This window comes from Coffea eugenioides, chromosome 7 (assembly GCF_003713205.1).
Source record: "Coffea eugenioides isolate CCC68of chromosome 7, Ceug_1.0, whole genome shotgun sequence".
Lineage (NCBI taxonomy): Eukaryota > Viridiplantae > Streptophyta > Magnoliopsida > Gentianales > Rubiaceae > Coffea > Coffea eugenioides.
The window spans coordinates 24,686,699-24,708,934 of record NC_040041.1 but is presented as its reverse complement, the minus strand read 5'-3'; the positions used below and the strand labels follow the sequence as shown (position 1 = coordinate 24,708,934).

Here is a 22,236-nt window from a genome sequence, read left to right as displayed (position 1 = left end):
ATCGTGCATCTACTCTGTCTACAGCAGAGCTGCCACCCTTTTTCATTGGTGTAATGATACAACAGAGCAAGTTGATGATTGGAAGAAATTCTGCATTTTCAGTTTGCAGAAGTGACATGGCCTGTTGCTCGAAAAAAGAGCCTGAATTTTCTTACTCGTTTATGTGATCATGGCTATTACCTCTTAGTTTTCATTACATATGATTTGCAAATTATCATTGAAGTTTGCAAGACCACTTTTGCCAGTTAGTATCTTGGTACATGTACAGAATATATCAACAGTGTTCAATCCAACCACAAACTGATCATAAACATGAACTCAAATGAAAGAGCATGATAGACTCAAAAGCATCGCAGGAAAGATTCTGACTAAATCAACATACTTTGAACCAAAAAAGAACAATTACGAATAGTAATGAAGCCTCTCTAGAGCACAGCCCATGAACTGTGCTGAGTTCGAAACATTAGAGTTGTTTTATGCTTCCTAGTCATGTCGAATACTTCACATTTCAGACCAAAGAAAAGATCCAGAATGCCTCCTTCAGTTGCTTCTTGCACAGACACAAATCCCAAACTGCCAAATCTCAGTGGAAGTCCTATATAATTCGAAATAAAATGGGCGCTTCGACCTGCAACAGATGACCAATTCCTTCGTTTCCGCACATTTTAGTGAGCAAAGGGATTGTAGGCAAATTATACTTCCAAACTCCTCACCAAATTCTTTGATTCCTTTTCCCTGCTGCTTTACCTCTGCAACCAGACGTGAGAAACAAATTCCAAGGGAAAGTCTTTCCTTTTCCTCACTACCTTCCATGAGCCATTTAGTGTCTATGGGACAAGTAGAAGCCATCTACAATTTTCTATATTACTCTGACTACAATACATAGAAGGAACTGATAAGTGCAACAGAAGATTTCAGAAATTCGGATGATATATAGATTATTCCCTTAAGATTATTCCAGATCAACTCGATAAAGAGGAAAAGAAAAGCATGGAGAGCATATTAGTGTGACAGACAATGCCATGACCATGGTTGTCACTGCAATCACGAGAATTCTGAACCTACAAAAATTCAATTCAAGGAACCATGAATACTAATGCAACTGAACTGATTCAACACATATGAATACCACTCTACAGAAGTAAAACTATCCTAATGAGTGGAATCAGCACCATAGGCTTCATTGCTGTCATCCAATAAAGGAAATACTATCTGCCAAAATCAAATTAAAAATTCACTTCCATTGCAAAAAATTCATCCATCCAAATGCCTGGGTTTCAAAAGTAAATTTTCTACATTTGCATCCCTCAAGAATATCTTCATGTATCAACCATGCACCTGCAACAGTACAGAAATATATTTCGCTGCCAATGAACAAAAGAGAACAAAGATGGTCAACTTGAAAAAGATTTCGTGGAGCATTTTAACTACCTCAAATGAATTGTTTGCATGCCCTCACAATCCTTTCCTTGTAAACTTGCTCTTTGTACCCTGCTTCCTTCTGCTACCATTTTGCAAGAAAAAAAAATGCTAAGTAGATCTTCAGCTAGCTAGGAAGGAATTGGACCTTCAACTCCAGTAAATCTGCAAAAAAGAGATAAAACAGAGTGATTTTCCTGTTACAAAATTTTGAAGAATTTTTTAAACCACCTAGGAAAAAATAGGCAATAATTTACCAACTAGTCCAAGCTTAGGCCTTTTTCGGGAGTAGCAGTCAAAATGGAAGCCATTGCATGTATAGTCAGGGCGAATATAACACACACATTCAATACTTAAATTCTTATAAAAATGTAAACCAATATTGCAACGAGAAGAAGTAAGCGGTAAGGATAAAATTATAGTTTTCAAAATAAAAGAACCCAAACTACTAAATGAGTATATTTGATTTCGAGGAAATAGGGATTCAAAGACTATAATTTATTGAGAGAAGTTTGATCAATAGGATTGAGAAGAAAGAAACCTATCTCTAAGGGCTACAACAATTCAATCTGTATTCCAGACCACAAAACGGACAGGACACTAGCGTATAGGAAAGCTAAAGCATGGGAATACATAACATGAAAGCCACCAAGAATGAAAATAAGAGCATGACAAGTAATAGAAGATAACATATGGCTAAAAATAGTGGCACTCAGGACAGGATCGGATCATCTTAACTTGCATGTGACACCAGTGCCAAGATGCATTTAATTCATTTTAACCGTCCAATCCACATAAACTCGACCAGATGCACCTAATTCATTTTATAGCCCCACATATTCAGCATCTGCAAAATCATTGCCAAAAAGCCAACCCATTTTATTTCTCTTTCTCATTTTCCAAACCATATAGATACCAGATACCAAAATAAATGAAACTAGACATGAATTGAACCCGTGTCAATGAGAACCTAATACAGAATCTTTTTTAACATTCTGAGACGCATATAATCACTCCGCTTTCATCATATTCACAATCATGGTTTCAAATTTTTGCATTGCAGCCTTTGTCCCAGAATCATAGACACCAAAACTAGTTACAATGCAACCATGTCAATGCAATGTGCTAGCAAATGAAAGCTATCACTCAAATGGACTTTCATATACTAAGAATGAATTTGCCTGACCTTGAAACGTCCATAGTCTATTTTAAATGCTAATGCCTGGAACAAATTTGAAGAAAACTGGAAAAGCATTGAAAATTCAAAGAAGAAAAAGAACGAACTATAAAACCACTGAAAATTCCTAAGAAAAAGTGACAGACCACAAGTATTTCACTTGAGGCAATGCTTTGTGATGCCTTGGAATGATGCAACTGTACTTGCCTGAGGCCTTCTTTCTCCGGCAGTGTTTGGCGCGTAAGAAGTTGCTTACATGATAATTATTTTGAAAAAAAAAATCACTAGGATCAAACTCTATGATATCAAATTTCTCTTAAACTAGCTAATTAACAAGGATGAGTAAAAGTAAACCTAATTTATGCATGTAATCTTTAGCTCCATTGATGATATAACCATGTTATGCTGATCAAGGAGGTCAGTCAATTAAAAGCAACAGCCCCCAAAATCAACAGCATTTACAACAGCTATATAGCATAGCCTTTCACGTTATTAAGTGTCCTAATACAAAAGTAAAATTTTGGGTATAGCAACTCGGAGATGATGCTGTAGGAAGAATTTTGGCTCAACTCCAGAAAAGAACGTAAACTAACAATTGATTTTTCTATAAACTCAATCCAACTTCTCATTAGATTTCAAGAGATTTACAGACCTTGCAATATGTGTTATAAGATGATTAGACTTGGTTACCAAGAAAATTTCGAAGAACTACATGCTATCAATTATGCAAGATTTAGAATCTAGGAGAAAGAAATACAGTCTTGTACAAAGCATAACAGTGCTATTAATTACTTAGTAACCCCTTACTATCATATTGATGTTATGTGACGCAATAGCAATGAGATTTTTCCCCGTTTAGATACATAAATGAGATAGGAAATTATATCAACTCTAGACAATGGTCTTGTTCTCTATAATGAGAATATGCAGCAAGCTAGGAAGGAACCAATTTTCTGGTACTTGATGTGTAAGAAATAGGGATTACCTGCTCAGCAAAAATCAGACCATATATGAGGATCTACTCCTCTACTTACTGCCGTCAACAGAAGATATAAGGAGTTCTCATATTCCATAGAAATTCCTGAATGGTTTATAAAACAGAAATTAATTCAGTAGAAGAAGAATTGTCTAATTTTTCAACATATGGCATTCAGTTGGTCATATATATTTGATAGCTAACAAGGATATTTGGATTGAACGTCATTAACTTTAAAACCAGATAAAGCCCACATACCTCCTAGGGCCTAATATGACTGTACCTCATAGTTTTAATGCAACAGGTTGATCATTATATTGTTTAGCAGAACAATAAAAAATGAATTGAATAAAGCCAGTTACCATAGACTAACATGCATTGGTCAAAGTTATCAAGAAAACTATATCCAACACTAACAAGCTGAAAACAATAGCAATCAAGTAGGTCCCACAGATTCACGTATCAACAAATGACTCAACTCAGACATCAAGAAATGACCCATTAGTTTCCCAAAAAGCAAAGATTCATAATTTCCTCAGTATCAAGATGAAGTATACTTCTCAACATAATTTGTTAAATTCTATAGAACTTGTGTTAGCTAAACAGCACCATATACATATTAACAGTTGCAAAGAAGTTTATTTTTTGTCTAACAATTCAGGCGTCAAAGTCACACTGGTAACATCCAAGAAAACTATCTCAAAAATGCCTACAAAGAGGAGAACACAAAAAGAAATAACCACCTGCCATACTTGCTATATAAATTCTCAATTGCCCCAGGAAAGCACCTACATGGATTTCCTTTTCAACAGTTCAAATTTCCAAAAACTTTCCAATTGCCGCCAATCCATAACCCCCCAAAATTGCAAGAATCTGCAGAAAAAGCACAAAAAAATAAAGAATCTAAAGAGGTTCACTTTAAACTACAAATTTCTTCACAAAAAAAACTCTGAAAAGGACACGAGCCAAAAGAAAAAAAGGAACTAGTAATGAATATGTCAATAAATTAGAAGAGTTTCTGTGCGTCTATAGGCAGGAAAAATTATTTACAACTGCCAACAATTTCTAACAACTATTAAAATCAAAAACCTTTTTTCTTTAAAGAAAAGACAGCCAGAAGAACACACAAGATTTGCATTCAGAACCTAGAAAGGTATACATAATTCTGCATAGACAAACAAAGCCATTCAAGTTTTGAAAATAAAGCTCATAATTCCACCTTAAATCATATTGAATTCAACCAGAAAATACAAAAACACGATAAAATTCCATGTTTTAATCTGTAAAAGCTTCAATTATGGGATTAACGTGTAAGAATTCTTCATTTGTATGAAATAAAAGTATCTGAATGAAAAATTTGCACATACTAAAATAGTTATATCTAAAGTCTAATTACCTCGCATTTAAATGGCAACACCTAAGAGAGATTCCTCAGCGATAATTAGGAATTCAGAGTTGGAGAAGTGAAACCAGCTCTGTGATGTTTGGATCCTTCAATTTATGCACAAAGACTTGGAAATGAAGAGAGATTGACACTAAAATCCTCAAAAATGATGCTGCTATTGATCGGAATTTATGAATGATGAAGAAAATTGAGATTAAAACACAAATAGGGATTAAATCTAGCCTTCTTTCTTTTCATGAAACAGAGAACTACTAGAGATAATGGAGGAGAAACACAATTGAGTAGAGGGATACAGATTGAGCTCTTCTGGCTGTAAAGAGAGAAAATGGAAGAGGCAGTGAAAGAAGGGAAGAAGGGAGAGAGAAAATGGAATATTTGCTCGGGAAATAGATTCCCGAAAGACAAGTAATTTCTACTCAGGAAAATGTATTTAGCCCCAGGAAATATAAACTAATTTACAGCCCCGTCATTTAGAGTGTTCTTAATAACGGCTTTTTCCTTTTCTGCCGCACTAATGCCACAAAAGCCTAAAAGGGTTGTCAATTTTGCAGCATAAATAGAATTGTGCCGCCTATCAAATGGCGTGTGTGATAACGACCTTCAAATCCTGGTTTCCCATCTCCATCTGTTCTTGCTGAATTTGTTCTACATAACTTACGAGAGACTTGCGACAAAATTCCACCTCAATCATTTCAATGGTAGAACTTTCCCCTAAACAAAGAGGGACCTCTTCCAGCCGTAGACAGCTATACAAAACCAATTTCTCAAGATGAGAAAAATTATCAGAATTATAGGCAGTCCAGTTGCAAAGATTCAATCTTGACAATTCCAAGAATCGGAGCTTAGAGAATTCCCCTTCTTGCATTTCCCATTTTTCCCCCATGAAGGACTTCTTTTCTAATTTAAGCACTTCAAGATTGGGCAATTTTCCAATTGTTGAAATTTCACTCCACGGCCATTTATTGCGTGAGAGAGTGAGCTTTTTCAAATTCATTGGGACTTCAAACTTGCAGCCATAAAAGCGATGCAGCTGAAGTGATTCTAGTCGACTCAAACTGTCTAGCTTGACAATCCCAGTCTGATTTCCAGCATCTGCATGCACGCATTTTAGCCTACGAATGCTTGGTAACTTTTTCAGTATCTTCTGCAATTGTTCACCAAAGCAGTTAATTGCAAGGCTAAAAGAGTCTAAATGATCTAGATTTGGGGAGTTTTCAATGTCGCGAGTGGGTAACGTAAAACCACTCGGCGGGAATGTTTTATTCCTTTGATGTCCAAGTGTTGAACCACTCGACTGCGGAGACTCTGTTCTCCTTAGATGTCTCAGTGTCTTAATGTTCCAGATAGTATTAGGCAACCGAGCAACAGCATTGCCTCCTACCAGAAATGTATGTAACCTTGAGAGGTTGTCTATGGCAGATGGAATGGATGCTGAATACCACAAGCTAATTGCCAAGTATCTTAGGTGCACAAGCAATAATAATTCGCTTGGAAAATTGCCAGAAATAAGCATGTCCCTAAAATCTAAAACTCTAAGAAGTTTTGATTTTAGAAACCAAATGGGGCCATCATGCAGCTTTTCTGAACCCATACAAGCATAACCAAAGTAGAGCAAACAACGTAGTCCAGGAAAAAATGGCCTTGACATAGCAAGCTCCTTTCCGCTCATCGAATACATACACAGTCGGTGGGGGCTGGGTCCAGTAGAAGTAGAAAGGTCATCACCCCAATTTGAAATCTGTAGAAGGTCATTACTCCCATATGAAATCTGTAGAAAACTTTCTTTTTTGGCCTTTGCCACAACAAAGTCATGTACTAAATCATGAAGTCGGCAAATTTTGGCACCAGCAAGAGTTCTTTGTTCAGTTACCATTACCAAACTTCTACCAATCAAATCTTTCAAGTAGTCTTCTGCCACATCATCTAGACTCTTCCCTTCTATCTTTTGGACAAATCCTTCAGAGATCCAAAGCCATGACAACTTTCGGACAGGAATATCTTGGTCTTCTCGAAATGCACCTATGTAAAGAAGGCATGGCTTCAAATATTCAGGTAAATGAATGTAACTCAGCTCCAATGGTTCAGTGCTATTAGAAGTGTTGGAATTGAGGCTGTCTGCAAATTCTTGCCAGCAGTCTGGCTCAATTCTTGAAAGAATTCCAGCAAAAATGACAACTGTGTGAGGTAGCCCCTTGCACTTATTTGCTACTTGCATTAAAACTTTGATTAGCGTTGGAGGACAATCTTCTTTGCCAAATATCTTCCTCAGAAGCAATTCAAGACACTCTTTATCACTAAGATGGCAGAGATGGTGAGGCTGGCTATCAGATTTAAATTGCAAAGACAAATTCTCAATCCTGCTGGTGAACAGAATCCTGCTTCCATTTGCATCGTTTGGCAACGATCTTTCCAACAAATTCCATGCCCCAATGTCCCACACGTCATCCAAAATGATAAGATACCTATTTCTCTTCAAAAGCTGGAAGAGCGTCACAACCAAATCATCTTCATGCATCTTAATATATTGATCATGACTTCCACTACCAATACTGGACAAAATTTGAACTAACAAATTCTGCTTGCTGTATACTTGGGAAATAGTACACCAAGCACGGAAATGGAAGTGGCCTAAAATTGAAGGGTGATGGTAAATTGTGTTGGCTAATGTTGTCTTACCAAGTCCAGCCATACCCACAATTGAAACAATATCTAGTTGGTTTGAACCCCTGGTAAGCCTATCTGCAATTGTCTTTACCTCTTCATCAAGACCCACCAGAACTTCATTCAGTGCTAGGGTACTGAGTTGTGATTTGAAGTGAATAGAGTTGTTGGCAACTCTCTGAGCTTCATCATCATTCCTGATGCTGTCAGAGACTTTAAGGGCCTCAGTCTTCGTATGCTTGATATCTCCAGCAACAGTATCCAAACATTCAAGTCTATCCCCAAGCGCAACAGAGTCGATGACAAACTCTGCCTTGTAGGCCACCTCCATAGCACCATCCCAAAGAGCTTGAAATTTCACGTTCTGGTTGCGCTGCTTTGCAATTTTCTGTAGGAAAGATCTTAAAAATAAAAGATCTTCTTGGATTATTTGGATTTGATCCTTTGGGGAAGCAATCGAACCGGCCTCAGAAGTTGCTATTTCCTGGAGATTCTCTAAGAAGAAATCAATAGAGCCCAGCTCGTTAGTCCTAGGGAATCTGAGTGATGATGATGATGGAGGATGCGTTTGTGCAACTTCTTGCATCACAAATTGGAGATCTTTCACCAAACGAGAAATTGCAAGATCTGTTCCCTTTGCCAAGCCATGTTTTATTTCATTCACTGAAATGGAGCAAATTACAATTCCTAAATCAATGATCACAACTCCAATATGATCCTTCATTTTGTCAGGTAGAGCATTGAAATTCTCTTGCTTCACATGGAGAAGGATACTGATTGACTTTACTCCCTCATGGAGATTCAGAATATGATCCTGCACAGGGACCATAAAAGTGATGTGAAAATCTAGTATCTGCCTAAGAGCACCAAGGAGAGAGTCAACAAATTCTGCCACTATATACTTGTTCTTCTCTGGAACAAAAGTGAGTGGTGACCTTGATAGTTCTTTTGAAGCTTTCATGACGTGTACAGAAGTTGCATGAAATTGGGGATCAACAAGCTCAATCTTGCGATGCAGTTGAGAAATTTGAAATTGGATGTCATGGGGCACCCTTTGATAAAAATAAGACAAATATACGTTTCTCAGCCATTTAGCATTTATGACCATGAATGTATAGTGAGCCAAGAGATATATCAGTTGCATTGGGTCAACACCTTGCATTGTAGCAATGTCAAGTATATTTTTTGACAACTTCAGCTTCTGTAGAAGGTCTTTGGTTAGGTCAATCATATCTTGATCAAGTCCTGCTCTCAACTTAAGGCAATTCATGAGGCCATTGACGATGAAATAAATTTGGTTGTCTCCAACATCTGGCAATGGCAATTCCAATAGGTGTGGGTTTAAAAATCTCTCACACAAATCCTTAATATCCATATCGAAGAACCTCTCAGTATCCATATAGAAGAACCTCTTACTTTTCTCCAATTCGATGAGCTTTGAAATCAACTGACGGAATTCCATAAGTTATCCCACGAAATGATTAATAACCTCGTTCCAAACTCCTGAATAACCTGCAAGAAAAGCAGAGGATAATTTTTAAAGAAATTCACATGAACAAATGTCTTGCTTTTTTTCTTTTCTTTTTTTCAAAAACAGATTTCTGGCCAGCTTAATCTAAATGATTACGAAACAATCAGCTAACAGGTTGGAAAATAAGTAAAGGCCAGAATCCTCATGTTCTATTTTTTATTATAAAGCAAAAATCCTTTCAGCCTTTTTCCCCCATTCTTTCTTTCACTTCACACACAGGGTTTTTTCCCCTTCAAATATAAGATAAATATAATAATTTGTCAAATGATAATGGCAAAAGCCATGAATTACAGTGAACAGATGACTAAATACAGCAGCTTGAGAAAAGAAACGTTTTAGCTTAAGTAATGAATATTAGTCAATTATTTGAGCCAAAAGAAGTTTTTCTTATGCTTTTTTATCCCCTCTTGAATTTACTTTACCTGTTCTTGACGAGCAATCTTTTATGGACTTTAACAGCAGAGAGACTGACTGTAGAAGCTGCAGCCAACAGCAAGAGCTTCGCCTTGCCTATCAGCTGCCACCTGTGTAAAATCCAGCAAATTTATCGAATTAAATCAGACTTTTAAGGGACTAATCGAATTTTCAGCAGCTGTGCCAGATATCTAAAAATTCTACAATTGAAACTCCTTTAGATTTTACTAAAAAACATGCAATGGGCGACCGCCCTTGATTTTCTTTTATGCATATACACATATCCCTGTATCCTGCAAGTCTTATTGCTTCATCATTTAAGAATTTTTTATGATTGAGCATAGAATTCCCCGATTCTTAAGTCCTACCCCTCTTCTGCTGAAAAAAAAATTCAAAAAGATATTGGGCAACACATTTATTAAATTTCTCTACTGTGATAGTGTTTTAAGTTGTTGGGCATGACCGACCATTCAAGTCCGTTTGATTGATTAAGAAGAAGTGTAAGTGGCGTCAAAGTTAATTATGAAGTGCCAAATTCATTCGATTCCCTAATGAAGGTATAGAAAGATGAATAGTAATGTATCATAAGAATATGAATAATTCCCTCAGCAAATTTCTATAAGAAAATTTACAATGTCTAATTGTAATTCAAAGTCATTCCTGTCAATTCGCTATGATTAATACCTAATTTTATTTTGTTAAACAAATAATTGGTAACTTGGAAGAATTACTAATAAATCTAATACCTTTTGGGATATTTTCTTTTTAAGAATCTTCACAGTAAATCATTGCATGTATGTAATACTAGAAGAAAGGATATTTGGAGATATAATATTTACGTGTTCAATTGTTGTCTGATTTGATGGGAACAGAATCACGGTATTGTAAGTGCAAAACTAACTCTTCAAAAGAATAAGAAACACAGTTTTCAATCAAATAAATAAGGAAAACCAAAAGAAAGTTAGAAAAACATATAAGGCACTTCGGTTTAAGTTTTCCTCTCTATGAGGTCTTATTAGATACATTAATTAGAAAAATCTATGCTTTAATTACCAAATTTATTGCACTATACGATGCTCATGTGATTTGACTTGTTCTAGGTGAAAATCTAAAGGAGTTTCAATTGTAGAAATTCATTTTAATGAATGTCAGTTCGTATCTATAAGATAGTCACTTTATTTAGAGAAAAATTATTGCATCAGTAACTATTAATTAGCACCGATAAGTAAGCTTATCAAGTATTTAGCCTCCAACTGACAAAGGGTAAAATAGTAAAAAACCCAAGCATAAGGTATCAAACAACTAAGTAACTGATTCTGTTCTGCATCTCTCTCATTCCGTTGTTTATATTTTTCCTTCAACATAGAGAATATATAAACAACAGAGGAAATGAACTCATCAATCAACTTGTTTTTTTTTTTTTTTTATTTTGGATTTCCTTGAATTTAAAAATACCTGTTGTTACTGAGCACTGTAATCAGCTCTATTTGAAGAAATTGACTGCAGAACTCCGGCAACCAGCACTAGCTTCGCCACCTCCCAAATAATTGCCTTCTACTCCATTCAGTAGTTAAAACTCAGCAAATTTATCAAAATAAATGCAAATTTTTCACAGGAATTTTTTTTTTTTGAGAATTAGACAACAATACAAGCAGATTTCTGAGATTCAACGAATATCTGAAACGAGATAGTTTACAGTTCTCACCCAAAAAACAATGTGTAGAATATGCTTTTCGGCCACAACAATGCCGCAGCCTTTTGTTTTTTCAAATAAACAACAACGGTTTTGTGAAGAAGATGCTTTCCACATTTCACACCGGGTAGTAGTGCTTTTCAACAAACTTTTGTCGCGTCCTTTACAGCAGAAAATGAGTCATTTTGTGGGCCTCAACAATATTAGTACTAGTTGGGCAGGAAGGGTGGACCCAAATTGATTATCGGACCAGAACTGAACCGCCATCAAATCAGACGAGCATCTTTGCACTTGTTGGTAAAATTTTAGAAAATTCTGAAAAAAAAAATGCAAGTTAAGGATCAACGTATACCAAAGAGTGAATTAAACCTCTCCCTAGTGGCCAATCAACATCTCTAGAGATACAACTACTGTGACGGCCCCACCTCTCCCTAAGGCGTATCAAAGGGTTCGGCGGGTCGCCTGTCCAACTCACACCAGGACTCAAAACTCTAAAACTAGAAAATAAAGTTCACACCAAAAGTAAGTTCTATGTACTCTATTATAGCTTCAAAGGTTGCATAAATTAGTACATCATGTCATATATACCACCAGTACCTGAAAGTAAACCCTAGAAAAGCTGATAACTATAACCACCACGACAAATATATACATCTTATTAGCCAACTTATAACAAGTACAATTCAACTATTCTATCGCCAAAATTGTAACCACCTTCCCGAGCGATCCCCGCGTCGGCCCCCTGCTAAGGAAAACAAATGGAATGGGATAAGCTATATGATTAGTGAATAACCAGGGGTAAAATGTAAACTCACATAATTAAACAAGTAAATCAGGATATTTCACATCCACAACAGAAAAGTAACAACACAATGGTAGGATACGGGTGGCTCCAAAATCAATTCAATTCCCCGAACTTGAACGCCAGTTGACACTCCGTCAACCAAAGTACTCATGGTCCGTAGACTCCACTTAAACTTCCCCGTTCACCTTATCAACCCCCGCTGGCCAGTCAACAGCACACAGCAGCTCGAGCGAAATAAAATAACTTAGCTTTCGTCAAAGCTTTAACAAGGAACTAAATCCCAAGTTTAGCATGGAACTATCTTCGACCAAGCCCCAACTGGCTCGAATAGTTCGTCTAACCCTTGGAACCAAGCCCTGAGATATCCGATCTCTCAATAGATGGTATCTCTCGACAAAGTACATAACAAAGTACTTACCCCAAACAACACACAGCAAATGGGGTTCAATTCAAGTCATGTAATCACCCCCATCAGCACACAGCAAAAGGGTGATACTCAAGTCATGTAATCACCCCCATCAGCACACAGCAAAAGGGTGATACTCAACATAAGGCATATATTCTCATATAGGAAATCAAAACAATGGATGGGGTTAGGTCGAGTGAGATAAAATACACTCTCGCCTAAGTACCCATTTAACATATACAAAGCACTTTAACAATTCCACATCAATAAACAACCCAATTACTCACTTGATAAAGTTTGGTACGAAAAATGATACAAGTCACTGAGCTTGACCGTCACTGTCAAAAGCCTCACAGTGTGTATAGATAGAGTATATGCACACATAAGTGAAACGGCTATACAATAGCAGTTTATAACTGAAATGATTGAGAACGGTAAAAAATAATCAAAAAACGGTATAAAACGGGTTACACGATTTTGATCATAATTGGAGCTGTGGTTATCGGATCAAAATGTACTAGCTAGTGTCTTGAAACTTAGATAAAAGGTTACAACTTTCATGAAGACACCTCGACCCAGTTTTTAGGGTATTCAAGTCATATTTACAAAATACAGAACTAGAACTCCAAAGGCTAGTTTTTGTTTCTCGTGAAAATTTGGCGGCATGCCCCTTGTGTTTACCCATTTTTCAGCCATTTATGGCTTCAATATTTTCTTCCAACAACCCCAAAGTTACACACAACATAATCTCATTTCAATAGCCGTTCAATAGGTTCAAGGTCATACAAATACAAAATCAAGCTAACAACATGTGCGGAAATGAAGTTTAACAAAAGACAGATCTGATGTGTTTTTGCGTAACGGACACAACCGGGGCTACACATATCAGATTGAGGTGTAACTTATACCGTTTGGAAGATAAGGCAGAGAGCTACAACTTTGGTGAAGACCACCTAGTCTAATTTCTAGTGTAACCCAGTCAAATTCCCAATTCACAGAACCAAATTCCAACTAATCGGCTAATTAACTGTACTGCCTTCAAATGGCCATATCTCAAGTTACCAAAGTCCGTTTAAGGCGTTCTTGGAGGTGTTGAAAATCTAAGACAAAGTAATAAAACTTTTATGTTTTGGCAAATGGCTAAATCAGCACGAATCATAGTGAATAGACACGGTCAATTGGATGAACTGTCTAAAACGGATCACTGGATGCATCCTAGGGCAGTGAGGGTATTTTGGTCTTTTAATAGGTGATGTTGTTCAAATTGGGCTGAAATTTTGTAAGAAATCATAAAATGTCATTCTCTACAACTTTCATGTTTTGTGCTAAGCCTAGTTCGGCCTTTAACATGATGAAATAGAACCGGACAGAACTGAAGCTAAGATTTCCAGAAATCTGGAATTTTACGGTTTCAAAGGAAACTTTCTTCATTTTTTGCTTCAATCACCACCACAACCTCTTATATAAGCTCAAATACAACATATACTATCATACAACAAGTATAGGCAGAAAATCATTCAAACCTTATCTCATTGTCATCACTACAATCACCCAAAATCACATGGACTAAACATCACAAGCAAGTTTACAAGGTATTACTCAACTTAGACAAAACTAAGGGAAGTAAATATGAAGGTCAGCCCATATACCTCTCAAAGATACTTCCAAGAATTATGCACCACCTCTTCTTGTGATCTTTTCCCCTACCAAGCTATCCAAGTACTCAAAGAAGGATTTAACAGGTTTAAAATCCTGTTTTTTTTTTCTTTTCCCACTCAAATGCTTCAAACTCAAGATGAAGTGAGGTTGTTCTCTCTTGCTCTCCTCTCTCTCACTCTCGGCTGTTATGGTGCAGAAATGAAGAGCTTTTGGAGTTATTTTTAGAGATAAATATGGTGATAAGAAGGCAAGACAAAAGGTTTGGCAAGAAACCATAGGTGAGTGACACTTGTCACCACCAAAGCCATCCAAATTTCTCTTTCTTTTCCTTCCATTTTGGGCCACATGTTTCGGTTATAAGGCTGAGAATGAGGGGGGATATTTTGCAAAAATATCAAGGGTATGTGGTGGTAAGGAAGTGGTGGTCAAGTGGTGGGTTCAATCGGTAGTGATCGATACCCGTCGGTTCGAGCCGTTTTTTTCTTAAATCACGTATACTAGGGTTTTTGCCTTCTAATCACTAAATTATTATTATCACTTCAAATCATATAATATTTCCTCATCCAAAAGTCACTCTTAGCTACCAAATTTGTTCCTCACTCCGTACCGAATAGTCACACTATGAAAAAACGTGAAAACCCTAATTCGCTCGAACTTGAAAACGGACAACGAAAACCCTTACTTCTATATTATTTACACTTATTGTGGTGTGATTGGGTAGTAGGGCTATTATAAAACCATAAGTTCCAAATAAAAGGGGATTTTTAAGAAAAAAACGTGAGGGTTTTACAATTCCATAAATTGAATTTAGGGTTTCGGTTAAAATGTGAGAAATTTGAGAAAACGGTCAGTCACAAGTGCAATTAGGGTTTTGATTAGACTTTTAGGGTTTCAAGTCTTTTAAAATAAAACAAGGTTTTAAATCAAACCCAAAGAAATGACTTTAGTTTCTTCTTTAAACCAAAATAATGTTTTAAAATAAAAATAAACTAAAGAAACCGTAATATCCTCTTTGAAACTAAACAAAAGATGATCCTAAAAGTTGGGGTGTCACAATCTCCCCTCCCTCAAAGAATTTTGTTCTCGAAATTGCAATCAACGAGCTAAGGGTTGGAATACTCGAGTTCATCAGTAGTGGTAAAGATTATCTCAAGAATTGGTCATTCTATATATCGCAATCTAAGATCCAACCATATAATCCTTATCTCACAGTCTCAATGGTCTTTAAATATCTTGTAAAACGAGTAGAAAGAAACCTCAATATGATGGAAAATAGGGAAGGTACCTTCGGAGATTGCCAATGGGTCTGTCACCTCTTGGCTTCCTATTGCATAGGTCCTTGCCGGCACTTTCGGTCGATTACCCGTGGCATCAGTCGACTTAGACGTGTTCCCTTCTGCCCTTGACAAATTTCTTTCTTTTGGTAGGTGAGGACACTGAGCAATCAAATGCTCAGCACTACCACATCGGTAGCATTTCTGTACTTGTCCTTTCTTCCAACAATTATTTTCTATGTGATTAGCAGTCCCACAATATCCACATGCCATTCTAGGTCCTGATGTCGGACCTCCTTGTGAGGTACCCCTTTGGGTCTCTCTCCCTACCGGATTTTTCTCAATATTTCTTTGATTTGGCATCCCAGTGTATCGTGGTCCACCTATTCCTCGACCCTTCTTAGGTGGTGGCTCGCTCCCTGAGCTCTGTCCCTCAATATAACTACTTGTATCTGGGTGCCTTCTTTTCTTATCATGAAAGGCTTTTACTTGACTCTTAGTACTTTCAATTCGTTGTGCCTTTTCAATCGCTTGACTATGAGTCTCCAATTGAGCAGCTATCAGTGTTTCCTGAATCTCCACATTCAAACCCTGAACAAACCGACGAATTCTCCTTTGGTCTGTCAGTACTAATTCTGGAGCAAAACGAGAAAGTTTGGTAAACTGTGTCTCGTACTCCGCCACACTCATAATCCCTTGACGTAGGCGTATGAACTCATCCTCTCGCCTTTCCTGAACAAGTAGCGGTAAGTACTTCTCATTAAACTCACGAGTGAAATTCACCCATGTCCATGGGATTTACTCTCTATCCCATTTGGCTCGAATCACATTCTACCAGGCACGAGCTGCTCCCTCAAATTGAAAAATGGCGAAAGCTATCTGCCGTTCCTCCGAGTATCCTAACGCAGCAAAAATGTCTAACATTCGCTCCAACCAACTCTCCGCTATATCAGGGCTAGGTCCACCCAAGAATTTTGGCGGTAGAAATTTCTGGAACCGTTCTAAGGTACGGTCCTCTCCCTCATGATTTCCAGGATGCTGTACTTGGCTTTGACCCTGTTGGTTGACCATTTGTTCTAATAAATCAGCCATTCACTGTATGGCTGTAGCTACCTGGGTTTCGGCTTGTGTATTCGCATTTTCATTGGTTACTCCTTCGGTTCCTTGTCCTCGTCCTCTACCCCCACCACGAATCTCCATTTGATGGTTTTATAGTTTCTATAATTGGGACAAAATATGATACAAGATCAAAGTGTTGAAAAGTAATAAAATGCATGAAATATTCAAAAGATCAAAATGTATACATATATATACAAGTCACGCCAAAAATATGCACAATATAATGCACCATATATACCAAGGGACATTTCAAGTTAGACAAAGTCAAGTGCAGTAAGTACTATATATGTAGGCATTAACATACCGCAAGTAAATGACATGTAGGGACAATGCAAGGGCAAAATGAAAGAAAACGCGACTTGTCGTCCCACACTCAGTGAAAATCACCCCTGTCCGGTTTCTTACTCCGCTTCCCAAGGTGCCCATTGATCTCTTGCACTCACTCTAGCCAGACAAAGTCTGTTCATGTTCCCAAAATGCAAGTCTCAAGTACTTAGCAGCACCTCAACTCTGGAGTACTCAGACACGAAAATCCAAAATAAGATAATTCACATCTCGAGCTGGCCAGTCCCAAGAATAAACTATCTACATTCGAAATTTCTACCTGACGTACCTATCTATGGTTCTCAGATACCATGAGAAAGATTTGAAGCCTATAACATTTATGATCCATAAGTTATGCTTAAATGAGCACTTAGTCCTTCATACTTATTCACCACTTGGCCCAAACTCACTCCGCGCAGAAACCACGCGAAACAGGCTCTGATACCACATGTGACGGCCCCACCTCCCCCTAAGGCGTATCAAAGGGTTCGGCGGGTCGCCTGTCCAACTCACACCAGGACTCAAAACTCTAAAACTAGAAAATAAAGTTCACACCAAAAGTAAGTTCTATGTACTCTATTATAGCTTCAAAGGTTGCATAAATTAGTAGATCATGTCATATATACCACCAGTACCTGAAAGTAAACCCTAGAAAAGCTGATAACTATAACCACCACGACAAATATATACATCTTATTAGCCAACTTATAACAAGTACAATTCAACTATTCTATCGCCAAAATTGTAACCACCTTCCCGAGCGATCCCCGCGTCGGCCCCCTGCTAAGGAAAACAAATGGAATGGGATAAGCTATATGATTAGTGAATAACCAGGGGTAAAATGTAAACTCACATAATTAAACAAGTAAATCAGGATATTTCACATCCACAACAGAAAAGTAACAACACAATGGTAGGATACGGGTGGCTCCAAAATCAATTCAATTCCCCGAACTTGAACGCCAGTTGACACTCCGTCAACCAAAGTACTCATGGTCCGTAGACTCCACTTAAACTTCCCCGTTCACCTTATCAACCCCCGCTGGCCAGTCAACAGCACACAGCAGCTCGAGCGAAATAAAATAACTTAGCTTTCGTCAAAGCTTTAACAAGGAACTAAATCCCAAGTTTAGCATGGAACTATCTTCGACCAAGCCCCAACTGGCTCGAATAGTTCGTCTAACCCTTGGAACCAAGCCCTGAGATATCCGATCTCTCAATAGATGGTATCTCTCGACAAAGTACATAACAAAGTACTTACCCCAAACAACACACAGCAAATGGGGTTCAATTCAAGTCATGTAATCACCCCCATCAGCACACAGCAAAAGGGTGATACTCAAGTCATGTAATCACCCCCATCAGCACACAGCAAAAGGGTGATACTCAACATAAGGCATATATTCTCATATAGGAAATCAAAACAATGGATGGGGTTAGGTCGAGTGAGATAAAATACACTCTCGCCTAAGTACCCATTTAACATATACAAAGCACTTTAACAATTCCACATCAATAAACAACCCAATTACTCACTTGATAAAGTTTGGTACGAAAAATGATACAAGTCACTGAGCTTGACCGTCACTGTCAAAAGCCTCACAGTGTGTATAGATAGAGTATATGCACACATAAGTGAAACGGCTATACAATAGCAGTTTATAACTGAAATGATTGAGAACGGTAAAAAATAATCAAAAAACGGTATAAAACGGGTTACACGATTTTGATCATAATTGGAGCTGTGGTTATCGGATCAAAATGTACTAGCTAGTGTCTTGAAACTTAGATAAAAGGTTACAACTTTCATGAAGACACCTCGACCCAGTTTTTAGGGTATTCAAGTCATATTTACAAAATACAGAACTAGAACTCCAAAGGCTAGTTTTTGTTTCTCGTGAAAATTTGGCGGCATGCCCCTTGTGTTTACCCATTTTTCAGCCATTTATGGCTTCAATATTTTCTTCCAACAACCCCAAATTTACACACAACATAATCTCATTTCAATAGCCGTTCAATAGGTTCAAGGTCATACAAATACAAAATCAAGCTAACAACATGTGCGGAAATGAAGTTTAACAAAAGACAGATCTGATGTGTTTTTGCGTAACGGACACAACCGGGGCTACACATATCAGATTGAGGTGTAACTTATACCGTTTGGAAGATAAGGCAGAGAGCTACAACTTTGGTGAAGACCACCTAGTCTAATTTCTAGTGTAACCCAGTCAAATTCCCAATTCACAGAACCAAATTCCAACTAATCGGCTAATTAACTGTACTGCCTTCAAATGGCCATATCTCAAGTTACCAAAGTCCGTTTAAGGCGTTCTTGGAGGTGTTGAAAATCTAAGACAAAGTAATAAAACTTTTATGTTTTGGCAAATGGCTAAATCAGCACGAATCATAGTGAATAGACACGGTCAATTGGATGAACTGTCTAAAACGGATCACTGGATGCATCCTAGGGCAGTGAGGGTATTTTGGTCTTTTAATAGGCGACGTTGTTCAAATTGGGCTGAAATTTTGTAAGAAATCATAAAATGTCATTCTCTACAACTTTCATGTTTTGTGCTAAGCCTAGTTCGGCCTTTAACATGATGAAATAGAACCGGACAGAACTGAAGCTAAGATTTCCAGAAATCTGGAATTTTACGGTTTCAAAGGAAACTTTCTTCATTTTTTGCTTCAATCACCACCACAACCTCTTATATAAGCTCAAATACAACATATACTATCATACAGCAAGTATAGGCAGAAAATCATTCAAACTTTATCTCATTGTCATCACTACAATCACCCAAAATCACATGGACTAAACATCACAAGCAAGTTTACAAGGTATTACTCAACTTAGACAAAACTAAGGGAAGTAAATATGAAGGTCAGCCCATATACCTCTCAAAGATACTTCCAAGAATTATGCACCACCTCTTCTTGTGATCTTTTCCCCTACCAAGCTATCCAAGTACTCAAAGAAGGATTTAACAGGTTTAAAATCCTGTTTTTTTTTTTCTTTTCTCACTCAAATGCTTCAAACTCAAGATGAAGTGAGGTTGGTCTCTCTTGCTCTCCTCTCTCTCACTCTCGGCTGTTATGGTGCAGAAATGAAGAGCTTTTGGAGTTATTTTTAGAGATAAATATGGTGTTAAGAAGGCAAGACAAAAGGTTTGGCAAGAAACCATAGGTGAGTGACACTTGTCACCACCAAAGCCATCCAAATTTCTCTTTCTTTTCCTTCCATTTTGGGCCACATGTTTCGGTTATAAGGCTGAGAATGAGGGGGGATATTTTGCAAAAATATCAAGGGTATGTGGTGGTAAGGAAGTGGTGGTCAAGTGGTGGGTTCAATCGGTAGTGATCGATACCCGTCGGTTCGAGCCGTTTTTTTCTTAAATCACGTATACTAGGGTTTTTGCCTTCTAATCACTAAATTATTATTATCACTTCAAATCATATAATATTTCCTCATCCAAAAGTCACTCTTAGCTACCAAATTTGTTCCTCACTCCGTACCGAATAGTCACACTATGAAAAAACGTGAAAACCCTAATTCGCTCGAACTTGAAAACGGACAACGAAAACCCTTACTTCTATATTATTTACACTTATTGTGGTGTGATTGGGTAGTAGGGCTATTATAAAACCATAAGTTCCAAATAAAAGGGGATTTTTAAGAAAAAAACGTGAGGGTTTTACAATTCCATAAATTGAATTTAGGGTTTCGGTTAAAATGTGAGAAATTTGAGAAAACGGTCAGTCACAAGTGAAACTAGGGTTTTGATTAGACTTTTAGGGTTTCAAGTCTTTTAAAATAAAACAAGATTTTAAATCAAACCCAAAGAAATGACTTTAGTTTCTTCTTTAAACCAAAATAATGTTTTAAAATAAAAATAAACTAAAGAAACCGTAATATCCTCTTTGAAACTAAACAAAAGATGATCCTAAAAGTTGGGGTGTCACAATCTCCCCTCTCTCAAAGAATTTTGTTCTCGAAATTGCAATCAACGAGCTAAGGGTTGGAATACTCGAGTTCATCAGTAGTGGTAAAGATTATCTCAAGAATTGGTCATTCTATATATCGCAATCTAAGATCCAACCATATAATCCTTATCTCACAGTCTCAATGGTCTTTAAATATCTTGTAAAACGAGTAGAAAGAAACCTCAATATGATGGAAAATAGGGAAGGTACCTTCGGAGATTGCCAATGGGTCTGTCACCTCTTGGCTTCCTATTGCATAGGTCCTTGCCGGCACTTTCGGTCGATTACCCGTGGCATCAGTCGACTTAGACGTGTTCCCTTCTGCCCTTGACAAATTTCTTTCTTTTGGTAGGTGAGGACACTGAGCAATCAAATGCTCAGCACTACCACATCGGTAGCATTTCTGTACTTGTCCTTTCTTCCAACAATTATTTTCTATGTGATTAGCAGTCCCACAATATCCACATGCCATTCTAGGTCCTGATGTCGGACCTCCTTGTGAGGTACCCCTTTGGGTCTCTCTCCCTACCGGATTTTTCTCAATATTTCTTTGATTTGGCATCCCAGTGTATCGTGGTCCACCTATTCCTCGACCCTTCTTAGGTGGTGGCTCGCTCCCTGAGCTCTGTCCCTCAATATAACTACTTGTATCTGGGTGCCTTCTTTTCTTATCATGAAAGGCTTTTACTTGACTCTTAGTACTTTCAATTCGTTGTGCCTTTTCAATCGCTTGACTATGAGTCTCCAATTGAGCAGCTATCAGTGTTTCCTGAATCTCCACATTCAAACCCTGAACAAACCGACGAATTCTCCTTTGGTCTGTCAGTACTAATTCTGGAGCAAAACGAGAAAGTTTGGTAAACTGTGTCTCGTACTCCGCCACACTCATAATCCCTTGACGTAGGCGTATGAACTCATCCTCTCGCCTTTCCTGAACAAGTAGCGGTAAGTACTTCTCATTAAACTCACGAGTGAAATTCACCCATGTCCATGGGATTTACTCTCTATCCCATTTGGCTCGAATCACATTCTACCAGGCACGAGCTGCTCCCTCAAATTGAAAAATGGCGAAAGCTATCTGCCGTTCCTCCGAGTATCCTAACGCAGCAAAAATGTCTAACATTCGCTCCAACCAACTCTCCGCTATATCAGGGCTAGGTCCACCCAAGAATTTTGGCGGTAGAAATTTCTGGAACCGTTCTAAGGTACGGTCCTCTCCCTCATGATTTCCAGGATGCTGTACTTGGCTTTGACCCTGTTGGTTGACCATTTGTTCTAATAAATCAGCCATTCACTGTATGGCTGTAGCTACCTGGGTTTCGGCTTGTGTATTCGCATTTTCATTGGTTACTCCTTCGGTTCCTTGTCCTCGTCCTCTACCCCCACCAC

At 37.8% G+C, this 22,236-nt stretch overlaps 1 protein-coding gene across 1 annotated transcript; it reads right to left on the bottom strand.

The window, feature by feature from the left end:
• Window positions 1–246: 246 nt before the first annotated feature.
• Window positions 247–9,100, bottom strand: LOC113777176 (putative late blight resistance protein homolog R1A-3). Its single transcript, XM_027322216.1, has 5 exons — window positions 4,969–9,100; window positions 4,316–4,445; window positions 3,582–3,677; window positions 1,432–1,584; window positions 247–1,338 (listed from the first exon to the last, which is right to left on the bottom strand). The coding sequence occupies exon 1, from the start codon at window positions 9,098–9,100 to the stop codon at window positions 5,552–5,554; it is 3,549 nt and encodes a 1,182-aa protein (XP_027178017.1). The 3' UTR covers window positions 247–1,338; window positions 1,432–1,584; window positions 3,582–3,677; window positions 4,316–4,445; window positions 4,969–5,551.
• Between the last annotated feature and the right edge of the window lie 13,136 nt (window positions 9,101–22,236).

Excerpts from the sequence above, each read along its gene's own strand:
- LOC113777176 (XM_027322216.1), bottom strand. The coding sequence starts at position 9,100 with ATGGAATTCCGTCAGTTGATTTCAAAGCTCATCGAATTGGAGAAAAGT.